General features: G+C 45.5%; 1 protein-coding gene across 2 annotated transcripts in view; it reads right to left on the bottom strand.

Annotated features, from left to right (window-relative positions):
• cap1 (CAP, adenylate cyclase-associated protein 1 (yeast)) overlaps positions 1–13,519 on the bottom strand; it is a 28,646-nt gene extending 15,127 nt beyond the window's left edge. The window contains exons 1-6 of one of the 2 annotated variants that reach the window (XM_084311820.1): positions 13,411–13,519; positions 5,527–5,619; positions 2,466–2,566; positions 2,260–2,337; positions 871–1,014; positions 328–413 (exon numbers count right to left, since the gene is read on the bottom strand). In XM_084311820.1, the coding sequence (XP_084167946.1) occupies positions 328–413; positions 871–1,014; positions 2,260–2,337; positions 2,466–2,566; positions 5,527–5,617 (500 nt within the window). In that variant the 5' untranslated portion in view covers positions 5,618–5,619; positions 13,411–13,519. The remainder of the gene's footprint in view (positions 1–327; positions 414–870; positions 1,015–2,259; positions 2,338–2,465; positions 2,567–5,526; positions 5,620–13,410) is intronic. The other variant, XM_084311821.1, reaches the window with a different exon arrangement.
• Between the last annotated feature and the right edge of the window lie 2,765 nt (positions 13,520–16,284).

The following is a 16,284-nucleotide window of genomic DNA, read 5'->3' on the forward strand; positions in this document are numbered from 1 at the left end:
TACCGTAGTTTGTGTACCGTTACACCCCTAGTAATTATAGGAGCACGTGTACTTTGAGACGTAGGTATAGTAGGCAGTGTGTACTTTGAGACGTAGGTATAGTAAGCAGTGTGTACTTTGAGACGTAGGTATAGTAAGCAGTGTGTACTTTTGAGACGTAGGTATAGTAAGCAGTGTGTCATTTGAGACGTAGGTATAGTAGGCAGTGTGTCATTTGAGACGTAGGTATAGTAGGCAGTGTGTCATTTGAGACGTAGGTATAGTAGGCAGTGTGTGCTTTGAGACGTAGGTATAGTAGGCAGTGTGTACTTTCAGACGTAGGCTTACTTTTCCTTGTAGTCCTTGAGCACACGATTGGTGTAGAACATGGCAGCCTCCTGCATGTCTTTTACATAGGGGCCTGGTTTAGGGGCCTGCGACAGACGGAAGGAGATTGATGAACAAAAAGAACATGAATCAGGGGTTTAAAAAAAATGCACATGGTCTGAGCTTCAGTAAAATAGTGAAGAAAACAAGTGGCCTAAATTAGATTATTAAAGTATTTAGTAAGTTTCTCTTTTTTTTTTGTGAGGAGGAGGCAGCATATTATTAATAATATAACGCTTCAGACATATATTCAGACAGTGAATTGCAATCCATTAATCATCATCTAGGGCTGCAACAGCAGACACAGTGGAGACTCTGTTGCCGGCTTTCACGTTCACGCCAAACTACTGTCGCTCCACAACCAGATTGCCGTGACAGAATGAAAGGGTGGCTTGTTTCCGACAATTACATACTCATTTAACGGTCCATGCATGCATGCATACACGATGAATACACACACACACACACACAAGATGGGCTGGCAGTGCCAAACCCCCCTCTCACCATGGCGACCCAGCCGAGGGCGGGCACACTCTCACTGATGGCGGAGAGGTGATTGAATAATACGGAGGAGCGGTTCTGCTCGCGGAACGTCTGCACCTGAGAGATCAACGTGCTCATTGGCTGCAGGATGGCCGCCAGCGCTGCCTGGGGAGATTAGAACGGGAGAGGATTAGAGCGGCGCAAGCTGCAGAGGGCACTCAGTCTCAGGAAGGAATTCTCTACCATCGGCTCTTTGACAATAAATGTTCTCTGCGAAAAACAGAATTCATCATCTTTGATTCCCAACTCTGGCTGCGGAAGCCGCTCTCGCCCGGCATTCATCTCGAGGGCCGACTTTTAGCTGCAAAAAAAAGTCTATAAGCTATCTAGGTCGTCACCTGGTCGGCAGCCTGAGCGGGGAATCCATGGCTCTCAAGACGATGAGCAAGGTGAAAGGCAGAACTACATTTCTGGCCAGAAAAGCATATTAATTAGACCCAGAAAGCCTCTGCATGCTGGCAAATTCACTAGTTTCTTTTTTTTCCACATGAAACAAGACACAACACAGTAACAGTAATAATAAACAATACTTCACAGGACAATAACAGCAATAATAATAACAATAATGACAAGATAATTAAATTAAATATATAAAGGAAGAGACATACTATAAAGTGAAACATCCCGGGCCCCCGTCCCGACCTCCACCCCATGAGGACCCCAAGTCCAGAGCCCCAGTGAGTCAGAGCATTTAACACTCCGCCTGTCTACCACCACAGAGACAGTGGGATCGAATCCAGCTGTGGTGCTTCCGGCTTGGCAGACCGTCCATACCGACACAATTGGCAGTGTTAGCGGGTGGGAAGCCGGCGTGGGTGGGTCCTGGTCGTTGTAAAGCAGGGACTACTACAGTTTGGTCGGGGCGCCTGCACAGCAAGGTCGGGTCCTGGGAGAGGTAGTGTGCTCCTTCCACACGTTACACTCCCCCAGTGAGAGTCCGCGCTGCCAGGTGAAACGAAGCGGTGGGCTGGCTACACATGTGTCGGAGGAAGCATGCGATAGCCTCCGCCCTCCCAGACCGACGGTAGGGGGCAGAGCATGCAACGACCAGGTAGGGGATTGGGAATTGGCATAACGACTAACATTTGGATGGGAGAAAAGCGGAAAAAGGAGGGGGGGGCGGGAAAGAAAGTAAAAAAAAAATTAAAAATAAAGAAGGTTAGCACTCAAGAATCTGTATAGGACATGAAACAAGTGTCATGGGTGCATCCCTAGAAACTATGTTTTAGAGATTGTAATACATTTCCGCTCTTCCTTCCGTTGAATAAGTGGGATGGGTCATCTGACATACGAGCGCTGCCACGCCCCGGAAAAGATTTACTGAGCAATTATCAAGCACATGTAACTCACATCAGCGGGCTTCTGGGAGGAGGAGGCCGTCACAAGGAGCTGTCTATGACAGCGGAACGCCTTGTTCATCATATCCGCCTGGGACACACACACACACACACACACACACACCAAAAAAGATTGTTCATGTCGATCTACACACAAGGCATAAATTAACCTTTGGTCATTCTACACGTTCTATGAAACATTCCATCCCCCGTGCTCACATGTTTCTGGACGTCGCCCCCTATCTGCTGGCTGAGGTCGAGGTACCGCTCGACGGGACCACTGATGAGGTCATCGTAGGCCTCCACGTACGCCGAGACAGCTGAAAAAGGAGGTGGTAGACCGAAGAGTCAACACAACAGGGAACAAAGTCACAGATGCCAACAATAACATGTTATGAGTCATGTTCTAATAGTGGCTCCAGACACACTGGCAGAATTTACTTTTGTGCTGCGACTCATGGAACCAACAGAGGCATTTAAATGGAATGGATGGTAAATGGACTGCATTTATATAGCGCTTTTATCCAAAGAGCTTTACAATTTGTTCGTCACATTCACTCACACAGACGGTGCCAACCCGCTCATCGAGAGCAATTAGGAGTCAAGTGTCTTGCCCGAGGACGCTAAAAGGGAGGAGCGGGAATCAAACCAGGAACCTTCCAATTACCAGACGACTGCTCTACCTCCTGAGCCACTGTCGCCCCCCCCGCCCCTCATTTAGTTCTATACTTTTAATTTTACATTCAAACAGTATCACTGCATGATCTTCTAAATAATACCAGACTCAACGGACTGAAGGACTAAATCAAAAGGAGTTCATATGGAGACGGCGTGTGACAGAACGGCTCAGTCAACGCTTGGTTTGAGCAACGGCCGTCAGAGATAGTTCTGGCATCACTGATGTGATGACAGTGTGGGTATAAATGCAAACACATACAGGATAGAGACGCTCCTTTAACTAAAAAAGGACTTGCCACAGAATAGTGCTTTTTTTATACACAGACCAAACAAACTGATCCCGACCACGGGTCAAACTTCTACAAGATGTAAATATTTATTACTGTTGCGATGCAAATTGTGCATCCATGTATAAAGTATAATTGACTAGAGTTAGATAAACGAGACATTCAAAAGCGAATTTATTACATGCGATGTTATTGCCATGGAGACGATTAGATCACTAGTTGTTGATTCCAAGGGACCGTTTGCATATTTGTAATGTATATAATTCTGTACAAATAAAAGCCGTGAGCTTTTATTTCTACATATTCCTAAATAGGTCTTATTCATGTTCTCACAAAGCAACTCATAGTAAGTAACCTATACATATAACCACCAAGCATGATCACACAGACTACTATATATGATCATTTATACCTATAACCACCAGGCATGATCACACAAGACCACTATATCTGGCTATATATGATGATCATTTATACCTATAACCACCAGGCACAGTCACACAGACTACCTACCAAATCCATTGATGTGAATTCTTCAATATAAAGCTGACTACCATATGCAGCCACTCTGTCTCCAAATGTCTCTCCTTTGTATCGCTCTCTAAAAACACCTTGCACCGTCTCCTTCCCTCCCTTTTCTCAGTCTGTAATATTATTAAACTGCCTATAATATTCTCAGAGACGGCAACAACAAATATCGCTCGAAGATGGGATAGTTTTCTTGTTCTTATGCCACTTGGAAATGTCGCAGACGCAACAGGGAATAATGCTCATGATGGTCCACATGGGCTCAGCGGAATCAGTGAGGGGATGGCCTCATTGAAAGCTGCTGGTCAGACATGTAGAGCCTGAAGAAGCATACATCGTTCAAGGAAGCACGGCTTCAGAGGATGTCAGCTTTTACAGGGAGGAGTGGCCCACACGTCAGCTGACCAATAACAAATGTGGATAATATGGAGTCACAGCGGTAGACTCGCAAGGAATGCCGTTGCATGTTACAACCTGAGGCGAGGCATAACGGTAGATGAAGAATTCACATTAGGGTACGGGCGAGCATGCCTCTCAAAACACAAGGGGAACCACACTGAATACAAGTTAACCCTTTCACTGCCACACGGCAGAAGGTTAACCCTTTACTATCACACAACCGACGGTTGCCGTCGGTTGTGTGATAGTAAAGGGGTAACCTTCCGTCATGTAGCAGTGAAAGGGTTAACCGGCTGTAGTGCGGCAGTGAAAGGGTTAACCTTCTGTGTGTCGCCGCAGTGAAAGGGTTAACCATTTGGTATTGCGGCGGTGAAAGGGTTAAAGGCAACGTGGGTCGTCTGTGTGAATGCCGCGCCAAGGCTTCCGAGAACGCAGAGTTCACCAGGCTATGGACACGACTCTCTATATCTACAGTCTATTTGACTGTTGCATGAGCAAATTATTAAATCCTCAGGAAACCAACAAATTAAAAGTAGTGAAGTTGATTTAATGAAGTCATTATTTATTCAAGAAAAGACCGTATGCAGCATATAGCTGTGCTCATTAGTTGTTGCCGTTTATATCGTCAACGATTCTGCCATGCATTTTTAATGATGGTCTGAGAAACTGACTGCTAAAAAGGGGTGCGGTAATTCTGGCGAGTGTTAAAGGAATCGTTATTTCATTTCAGCACAAACCCAGTCGATCACTTCCAGTCCCGCTCCCTCCATAAACTTCAGATGGTCCAAAATTCAGCTGTGTCCTGTGACCACATCACTCCTGTCCTCCACTGGCTCCCGATCAAGGAATGCATAAACTTCAAAATACTACTACTCACCTTCAAAGCCCTTCAAAGCCCTCCATAGCCTGCCCCCCCCCCTACCTGACTGATCTTCTTCTCCCTTACCGCCCCACCCGTTCCCTCCGGTCCAAACTCCAAAGTTTTGGTGACCGGGCATTTTCACGAGCTGCACCCAGACTTTGGAACACCCTCCCTCAGACTGTCAGAGACTCTTCCTCACGACTCAAAACCTACCTGTTCTCCCAAGCATACAACCTTCCCTACCCATAACCACCCTCCTCCAACCTACCACCTCCCCTTCCCCTTCCCTACTTTCTCTCCGTCTCCTGCTCCCCCCCCCCCCCTTCCCTTCCCCTCGGTTTCCTTACTTCCCTGATTGTTCCCCTACTGGATTTTGTATTTGTTTTACGTCTTGTGTATTCATACTGTTGCTCGTTTCCCTGTGGTTCTATGTTTCTCCGTTTGATTTGTTTTGCTTATTATCAGCGTCTTTGGGTTCTGGAAAAGCGCTATATAAATCAAATGTATTATTATTATATTAGATTACCTCCACCGCCTCCTCCTCCGCCGCCAGACGCAACCTCCAGACGGCCCACTGCTACCTCGAGCCGCTGCACCAGACTCGCCAACTCTGCCATAACTGTGAGGTAGAGAGAGAGAGAGAAAGGTAAGAGGGAAAGAGATAGAGAGAGGAGAGAGGAAGAAAGAGAGAAAGAAAGACAGAAAGAAAGGAAGAAAGAGAGAAAGGAAGAGAGAGAGAGGGAGAGAGGAAGAAAGAGAGACAGAAAGAGAGAAAGAAAGGAAGAAAGAGAGAAAGGAAGAGAGAAGAAAGAGAGAGAAAGAAAGGAAGAGAGAGAGAGAAAGAGTAGAAGAAAGAGAGGAAGAGAGAGAGTGGATGAAGAAGGGGGTGGGGGGTCAGAGAAATTATGAGGCGCAAGAGTCAAGACTCCAGCTGACAAGAAACGGACCACTGGTTACAAACAAGCATAGGCGATTCAAACCCCTTACCCTTGGTGGTGTGATTATTTGCAAAATTCTCACGTGTTCATTTCTTTAATTTGTATTTAGTGGCGATGATGACTGTTGTTGAATGACAGAGGATAAGCCCGTGCAGCCCTTGCTTAGACCTGTACCGTTTCAAGTGCTTCCTTGACAAAGCGGTTTGCATAATCAAAGGAATGGGGCCTGTGGTGGGAGTCGAGTCGGGACCCGCTGCTGGTAAAGAGAGGTATGTAGGCGTCCAGAGACTGCTGCCTTGCCTTTACTGCAGAACAGCTCACAACACAACCAACCACCCACTGCTTTCACCGACATGGGAGTGACAGCCAAGTTAGAGGAAACTCCATTGACTCAGTTATTAACAGTAAGACTCGATATTTTGTGTTTTGAGCAACTTGTTTACAGAAGCTCTATACAGGACCATAATACGAGAGGGGCCAGAAATGGTCAGTTTGTAGTGTACTCCCTCGTATCTTTACAAATGGGTAGGTATTGTATGTTTTAGCCGAGGAGATGCCAAAGTGTGAGGTGAAAACACTGCAGACCACTGACTGGTCAGAGAATCAACACTTGCAACACAACAGCACCAAGGAAGGACAGCACTTTTACAGGCACTTATTGTACTTATAGGTGAAGTATAACCAATGTTCGCCATTTGGTGAAACAAAGATGGCAGCTCTGGCCAAAGTCACTACACCATTCTACACAATGACGGCCTAATGGGCAAAATAGCGAACATTGAATACTTAACCTGCAAACATAAAGAGACTGTTAGTGTTCCGACAGCACAATATTGGTATAACTAAGAGTTTTTTAATGCATAGTTAGTGATACATCAACGACAATATGAGAGTGACTGTGGTATTAAACAGTGGTGTTACTCCGAATACGAAAAATAATGGCTTGTTAATCACATGCTGCATATTGCGCTGTTGTTGCACTTTAGTTAACCTCTGAGGTGGGGAGAACAACAGTTAGGAGTGAGAGGATGAGGAGAGAAAAGTAGCCTGCAGTTTTATTGTTGAGGAGCCAAGAAATTAATGTTGTTTATGGAAGAAAGAACTGTATGTATAAAAGAGTGTGTTTGACATCAACTATGGACGTCTGTAGCCTAATGTTTAGCCCACAGTGTTGGCTTGGTAACATTACATAGTGCGCATGATGAAGATAACGTTATAGCCTGTGAGTGAGGACAGCTTGTGTTTTCATGGGAGGTGGGACTTTTGTGGACTATATATGATTTCACCCGAGTTTCCCAAAGGGGATCAATAAAGGAATATCTTATCTTAACCACAGACTGTGTGTGTTCAGTTACTGGATCGTGAATTGCAGACCTGCCATGGATTTACAGAAAGAAAGTGCTTCGGAGGTCAGAACGATTCTGCCTGTGCCTCTTCTTTGCCATTCGCGCCGTTGTCATTCACTTCCTGTTCACGCATTGGCATGCCAAGCCAACGTTAACAAACACACAAATGGACACACTGACCAACAAACACATTGACCACTCTCCAATTCTAACCATTAGCAATTAGCATGCTAGATGGTAAGAACAATTGTGCCCGTTCTCTTTGCGCTTGGAACCTGTTTCTAACATGCTTCCTATCACCCTTACTGTGCTTCCTAACATGCTTCCCATCACCCTTCCTAACATGCTTCCCATCACCCTTCCTAACATGCTTCCCATCACCCTTCCTAACATGCTTCCCATCACCCTTCCTAACATGCTTCCCATCACCCTTCCCAACACCCTTCCTAACATGCTTCCCATCACCCTTCCTAACATGCTTCCCATCACCATTCCTACCATGCTTCCTATCACCCTTCCTATGCTTCCCATCATCCATCCTATGCTTCCTAACACCGTTCCCATCACACTTCCTGTGCTTCCGAACATCCTTCATATGCTTCCTAGCATCATGTCAAGGACAGCTCTCATCCCAATCATGGACCGTTTGTCCTCCTCTGGGAGGCGCTATAGGAATCTCCACTCCAAGTCAAGCAGGCTCAGCTTCTTCCCCTCAGCTGTCATCTCTCTGAACTCTGTAACCACGGAGACAGCCCCACCCTGGCCCCATACCGTATAAACTCTGAACTCCATTGCCTACAGGTTCTGTTACCCATACTGTACCAACGTTTAACTCTTTATTTATTATGTTTTGTATTTCTCAACGTCATTGTAAATGAGAGCTTGCTCTCAGTCATCCTTTGTGATTAAATAAAGATTGAATGAATGTTGCCTATACTCAATTTATACCAAGATTCAAGAGACTTTATTAGTCACATACATACACAAGACATGTAGTGAAATGAAGGTGGCCATGCCCGCCTTGATTGTGCAAAAAGAAATACAAATAATAGAATAAATAATAATAGACCTGATAAAAGGTACTGCCTAGTACTGCTTTCACCGTCTACACCGCCTTACATGGTAATCATAACCAACTACCTCTAACTACAGTCTACCAATATAACTATGATTCACAATAATGCTAATTTACCATTACCACGGGCCCCCATGGAATACGCGTCCTGTGCGAGTAGGGCTTAAGAGCGTCTTTAAAGTAGAGGACAGCCCTACTCTCTGGTAATGTTCCAGTAATTGCATTATCCCCTATGCGGGCGAGAACTGCTGCGCCTATCTGGCTGGAGGACTGGCATTACATAGGCTGGACAATATATGCCTCCTAAAGTGTCTAAACGGAAGTACAGGAAGTACAGGCTACAGGCATTCCGGTTTCGACAAAACAATTATAGAAACGTGTGAAGTGCACAATATTTACTCGTTTAAGCCACTGCAACGGCTTTGCCTGAAGAATTTACTACACGACTGGGACGTTCTAGCTTGTTTGCCGACAGGAATCGGGAAACGTTTGGTCCGTTTCGGAGGCAGCTTCCAGGGGAAGTACATACACTGGAAATTCTACCCCATAGACACTTTCGGTAGTAGTTCTTTACCAGGCTTTATCTCACGGAGATAAAACTGGGAACAAGGTTAGGCATTACATATCCTGCTAGTAACATGACACTGCAGTCATCTCCTGTGAGTGAGACTGCCGCCCTCGAGTTTCACGTACTTTCACCTGGCAGAGGCTGAATACAAGCACAAAGACCTACTCTCACTAATGACTGACCCGACAGCCAATGCAGGACCAAATTCTCATGGGATAAATTCTTCCCCTCTCACTTTCACAAAGGAAGAGGGGGCAGAATAAACACTTAAAACTGATGCTAAATAAGGAATGATGCTTCAGAAGGCAAAACAAATATTTCTGTTTGTTTGTTTTAACCATGAGAAGTTATATCTACATGCTGCGTGTATGTCAATAATGTGAAGGATATCGTGTCACAAATAAGTGGCCAACCGATTTGAATAGCAGAAGTCAGCAAAACACACTTGACACTTTTTTTTTGTTTTCTAACAGTTGCTTGTTCTTCTGAGGGAGTTAATGTGACGGCAGCCTAAAGCCAGGGCGTCTTCTCATTAGGAACGGGTGCTCCGCTCCATCCTCGCTCCGTCCTCGAGTGCGAACCTCCGTCCGCCCTCCCTCCCCCCCTCTGGTTTGTGTACAGAATTGCCAGGCCTAACTGTATGCGACTCCGAGCCAGGGAAGTCTTGGGCTTGTAAAAACGTGGCTTCATCTCGAAGTTTTCGTATTGTTGTCCAGTTGTTGCTGTATGTTTTTATCTGCCCAAAATTCAAGCAAGCATGGAAGCATTACAGGTTAGCTTGCACACCACACTCCGTTCCGTCGTCGGGGACACTGGCGCGCACCAGAAACCACCTATTCCAGCGGTCCCGTCTTGGAGTGAATCAGCGTCCCCGGTGGCGTGAATATTAAAGGCAACCAACATGTGTTCGGCTTTTCTCTGATTGGCCGCGCCCCCCGCCCCCACGCGCAGGCAAGCGCAGTCGTCCCACGTCCCAAATGAAATCCAAGGAGCGCAAGCGAGCGGCAGCGCGGGCAACCAACTTGTGTACCATGGGCTGCTGTTCCAACGCACTTGTGTTGGGCTGCTGTTTCACTCGTGTATAAACAAAGCCCATACAGTTATGAAATGCGCTGAACTAGAAAGCGTAACGTTATTATGTTTCGCGTTTTTAACAACCAACTACCAGATTCACTCGTGTATAAACAAAGCCCATACAGTTATGAAATGCGCTGAACTAGAAAGCGTAACATTATTATGTTTCGCGTTTTTAACAACCAACTACCAGATTCACTCGTGTATAAACAAAGCCCATACAGTTATGAAATGCGCTGAACTAGAAAGCGTAACGTTATTATGTTTCGCGTTCCATTGATTAACGCCATTACCTGCTGTGCTGTAGGAAGCAGAGGTACAGTAAGTTACAGTAGGTGTAGGTTACATGTTTAATCAAAGCCCATACCATTTTTTAGATTAATGATTGTGGATATAATATAGAAAACACATCATTATGATATTGTCAGAGGGAGAGGCATGACTTCGCGACAGCCATATTAGACACTCACTGTACATCAGTGTGGAACTGTAACGTTATATGTTATTTCGCCCGTGGAGGCTGCTGAGCCTGAAGCGCCAGCGGGGCGACGCGGTGGTTTATCCCTGGCTTTCGTGCGCCGCCGCCGGCTTGATCCAGCTTCAGCAGCAGCAGCGGCGGTGCTCTGTTGTAGGAAGCCCTTCAATGACAGCGGCGCGCTCTCATATTTTGCGAATGCATAAACTATATCTTAAATTATGGCTATGTGTCTAATATGGCTGTCGCTTATCAATGACTTCGCGACAGCCATATTAGACACATCGCCATAATTTAAGATATAGTTTATGCATTCGCAAATATGAGAGCTCTGTCATTGAAGTGGGTGGTGGCAGCATTACTAACGGTAGCGATTTTTATTGTTTTGTCATGACCAAACATAATCCCAACATAGATAGGAGGTGTACTGTATGTCAAATGTCGGTCATGTGGTGGAAGAGTTTAGTACAGTCACACAACAGAACACCGCTGTAGTACAGTCACACAACAGAACACCGCTGGTTCGACCAGCTCTCCTGCCGCGTCTCTCTTGCCGCAAGGGCGTGTGCTAGTGGATTGATTGATTGGCCGTGTGGCCAATCAGAGAAACGCTGAACGAAAAGCTGAACACAAGTTGGTTGCCTTTAATATTCACGCTCCCCGGTGACGGGGGGGGGGGGGGGGGGGGAGCGTTCTCATCACTTATTTTGGTGCGATCGTGCTCTGATTCTACCCCGAAGGGCTAGTGTGAAAGCCCCCTTAGTCTCAATGATCAGCCGTTCCACAATCTCTGGATAGACAAAAGTTCCATCAGTCTTTTTGCCTTTTTGTTTCAAATGCAGTTCTGTTCACTCTGATCTCTCCAGAAGAGACCCTTTTTGAGATAAAATTAGATGTCAGCAAAGCAGTGTACACACACACACACACACACACACCCCGACTACCCTTGACCTAAATGTAGGGCCAGGCCTCAGCTGGTGATCGTAGTCACTGTGGCGGTGAGACAGGCCTATTACAAATACCAAGCAAGCAGAGTTCGACAGCTTCGTTCACTTCCTTGTTACCTCAGGTATGACTCAACCTGCAATTGAAACAGGGTGGGTCCCCTCAGGGTCTGTGGGGGAAATGGACACTGGTAGGACATGCGTGTTGGCCTACTTAACCCTTTCACTGCCACACTACAGAAGGTTAAGCCTTTAACTATCACACTACCGACGGGTAACGCTACAGGGAACACGAACGTGCCCTTCCAGAAACAGAGAGCCACAACCCAAGAAGTGTCACACACAGTGCAACGCATTCCACCCATTTAGTCCTTGTACTAGGCTACGGCCAGACGATTGGATTGATGGAGGTAAGGAACCCCGTTCTTGATTTCACACTTAAGTCTATGGCAAGCAGCGTTTTTTTTTTTTTTAATATTTATTTTAGCGTTTTTCTGGCTTTTTCTGGTCAGACAATCAGACATGACCGACAGAGGAGAGGGTGAACGGGAGAAGACACGATGCAACAAATGATCCCCCGGGAGCGGGAAGCGAACCCGGGACGGCGGCGTATAGGTGCGCGAGGCACTATGGTATGCGCCACGAGGGCGCCCCCCGTAGACAGCGTTTCTTAACCCTTTCACTACCACACTACAGTGAGGTTAACCTTTCACTACCACACTACAGGTTGTGAAAGGGTTAACCCTTTGTCATTATGGCAGTGAAAGGGTTAAGGTTAACCATTTGGTCATGAAAGGGTTAACACTACGCCGGGTTGGGTGGGTCCCAAAATGAGTCATCAGTCGACTCACGGCCCCCACCACAACATGCCAAGAGAACAAGTCCCCGTTCCTCAGCTCCTGGGTACCACCACCAGGCTGGAAAAAGTGAGACGTTCGCGGGGGTTGACAGGAGTCGGCTGGCTGAAGGAGCCCTCGCCTTCATGTACCAGAGGTCAGTCTCCTGCTGGTCCCCCCTCCCGCGTAACCCATGGCTACTGTTTCCTAGGCCTACTTTTGTCAACACATGGCAGGAGGCACTGCGTAAAAGCACAATCAGTTCTGCAGGTGGACGACTGAAGTAGGTTGGTGACTGGGTTTTTCTGCCAACACAGCCTGAGGGCAGACGTTCAGACATAAGCGGAGCATAAAAGCTGCAGTCAGTTGTTCTGTGTATCTTTTGATAAAAAACTATACGAATTATGTGGTAAGAACAGGGAGGGGGGGGCAATGAGTCCAGCAGAGACTAGTAACCACACACACAGGCTGATGATAATGCGATTGGTGATGATGGGTGGGTGGTAGCTAATGTTAGCTTAAGCTACGCAAGGACAGCACCAATGTAGGCTAACAAACTAATGACAGTGTGGTTGACATAAGCACAATGCTGATCATGCTTAAAAAAAAATCAACTATCAAAGTAAAAACAGATCAAAATGCCGAAACAAGACTGGTGTCTGTCATTCTTCTCCTCCCCTCCCCGTGTGTCACAGTCTCTCACGTCTCTGTGTTTCGGCATTTCCTGTGTTTTGCACAACACCCCTCCCGGTGTTGTTAACGTTAGCTACGTTAGCTCGCTAATGTTGCACTGATCTGCACAAAAAAGTAGTTTCCACATAAAGATAGCCTGCGTTTCCGTATATGATGAAAAAATACATTTAAGATTATGGCTAGTTTTTTTTTTTTTTTAATCCACTTAGCAGTGCAGCCCACTTTCCTGGGCTGTTAGCTAGCCCAACACAGCTCACATAACAGTTATATTTTTTATTAATAAATAATTTCGAGATTTTAGTGCAGCGACAGGGAGCGCCGCGACGTATTGTTAGTCGCACAGTAACGACTGTAACGCTGGGTATTTAATAATAATAACATTAACAACAGAATCACTTGAATGGTTGTTATTATTATTAGCTTCGTAAAGTGGGTGACAAATGCGTGCTGCTGCTGCTTACCTGCTAAATTGGTCAAGCAGTGATTTTGGTCTTTAATAATCACCGTCAGTTTTCTCCGGGACTCTGCTGCCGTGTTGGTGTCGGAGGCTCAGCTCTGCCGTTCTTCCTGTATTTGTGAAGTTCCCAGAGGAGGGTATATCTGCAGAGCCGCAAGCCCAACGTCTGGGCGGGGCTTCGGGGCTTGTACTGTGTGTTGTTTCCTGTAAAACCCGGAAGTCGTCAGTTTGATTGATTGATTGATTGATTGATTGATTGATTGAAAATTGTATTAACAGATTGCAGAATGGGTACAGAATTGTTTACATCAGGGTCCCCCATTTTCAATTCATCATAACATATGACATACACGACATACAGATATATTTGCAAATACAGTACTGTTTGTGATACAAAAAGAGTCTAGAAAAGAGAGTATATTTTACATTTGACTTCGGGGCGTGTACTCTGTGTTGTTTCCTGTAAAACCCGGACGTAGTCAGTTTGTGCTGTTTATTTTTAACCCTAACCATAACCCTAACCTTAACCCTAACCCTAACCTTCAAGTTCAAGTTCAAGTTTCTTTATTAGTTGTACTTGTCATACAGAAATACAGAATACTTTTGCATGAAATGCTTCTTTCTGTTTTGCTCCTGATAGTGTGCTAGATAAAAATAACAAGATAGTGTAAAATAGTATAATATAAGTATAAAATAGAAAGTCAAGTACGTAAACAAGTGTAAACAAAACAAAAATGTTCAATATACATACAGTATATGTACAGTATATGTACAACCTTAACCCTAACCCTAACCTTAACCCTAACCCGCAACACGGAACACAGAAATGCAAATTCTGTCAAGTCCTCACAGCTTGTAAAAATAAACAGCACAAACTGACTACTTCCGGGTTTTACAGGAAACAACACAGAGTACAAGCCCCAAAGCCCCGCCCAGACGTTGGGCTTGCAGCGCTGCAGATATACCTACTCGCGCGAGCCATTCCTTTGCCATATAAGGAGTGGTGGCAGAGTGCAGATAAATTGAAAGAAAAGGACGAACCGTCTTTTCCTTCCTTCCTTAGTTCCTTCTACTCTTGTATCTCTCTGTTGCAGATATATTTCACGCCATTATCTTTTGCAATTCAATATGATGTCCAACACGGACAACAACTTAATAAATAATTTCCTTCATAAAGACAGCTGTTTTTCCGTTTGTCAACCTCCATTTGAATATGACAGGCCTTCTTTCATTCAACACATACAATTTCTAATAATCTAATACAATTTCTATTTCCATGCATCCACCAGCAGCACTGACAGACAGGCAGCCAGCCAAACAGACAGTTATTTGCATAGCCTTGCATTGCAACTTGCTCAATTACTCAATAATCAACTAGGCTGCAGTAAAAAACTTAAAACCAGATTCTCAAACATAAACATAAAGACGGACAACACGCTCATCACAGACAAGCTGGATGTAGCCAATTACTTAAACATCTTCTTCACAAACATAGCCACAACACTGGTAAACAAACTACCCTCCCACTCAGGGCATTATGGGGTAGAACACATAGTAGCATACTACAAAAACCTAGGGGTCCACAAAGACGACTTCAAACTTGAAATGGTAACAACCGATGAGGTACTCAAAAAATTGAGCGCCCTCCAACCTAACAAGGCCACTGGCCATGACAACATCCCCTCCAAATTCTTCAGAGACGCAGCAGCCGCCATCACCCCAGTCATCACACACATAATAAACCTCTCTATAAGACAGGGGCACGTCCCCAAGGACTTCAAAATTGCGAGAGTGACCCCTCTACACAAAAAGGGCAGCAAATTAGACCCAGGCAACTACCGCCCTGTTTCTATTCTTACCTCCATCTCGAAAGTCATGGAGAAAATAGTCTACGAACAGGTCGAAAAGTACCTGGCGGAAAAAAACCTAATCTACGAATTCCAATCTGGCTTCAGAACGTCCCACTCCACTGACACATGCCTCCTCTATTTGAACGACCACATCAAACAAGAGGTGGACGCTGGCAAATACTGCGGCATGGTCATGCTGGACCTACAAAAGGCCTTCGACACTGTCAATCACTCCATTCTAATGGACAAGCTAAAAGCAATTGGTTTTGATAGCCTATCAGTGAGCTGGATGCAATCCTACCTGGAGGGGAGAGAACAGATGGTAGAGGTAAACGGTACTCTATCCCCCCCCCTCACAGTGAGCTGTGGTGTTCCACAAGGAAGCATACTAGGACCGCTACTCTTCCTAATTTATGCAAATGACATGTCGTCAGCCTGTGACTGCAACTTGTTCCTGTTTGCGGACGACTCAGCCCTGCTGGTCTCTGACAAGAACAAATTGCAGGTTGAAAAAACCCTCAGCACGGAACTAGGCAAAATCTGCATATGGCTCGCTGATAACAAACTATCATTACACATGGGCAAAACAGAGTCCATTCTCTTCGGTTCAAATAACAAACTCAGCAAGACCGACGGATTCTCAGTTACAGTGGGTGACAATATTGTCACAAGGAAAGACGAAATTACCTACCTGGGTTCCATCCTAGAGGCAAATCTTTCCTGTGACAAAATGGCATCCAATGTAATAAAAAAAGTCAACCAACGAACTAGATTCTTGTACCGGATCTCCTCTCTGGTAAACAAGAATACCCTGAAGACTCTGGCAGGAGCACTCATTCAAGGGTACTATGACTATGCGTGCACCTCATGGTACCAAAGCACCTCAAAGGCGCTTAAAACAAAATTACAAACATCACAAAACAAACTGGTCAGACTACTACTTGACCTGAACCCCAGAACCCACCTCACCCCTGCCCACTTTGCCAACCTAGGATGGCTTAGAGTAGACGACAGAGTACAGCAACTTG

This window comes from Notolepis coatsorum (genome assembly GCF_963971535.1).
Source record: "Notolepis coatsorum genome assembly, chromosome: 4".
Taxonomy (NCBI): Eukaryota; Metazoa; Chordata; class Actinopteri; order Aulopiformes; family Paralepididae; genus Notolepis; species Notolepis coatsorum.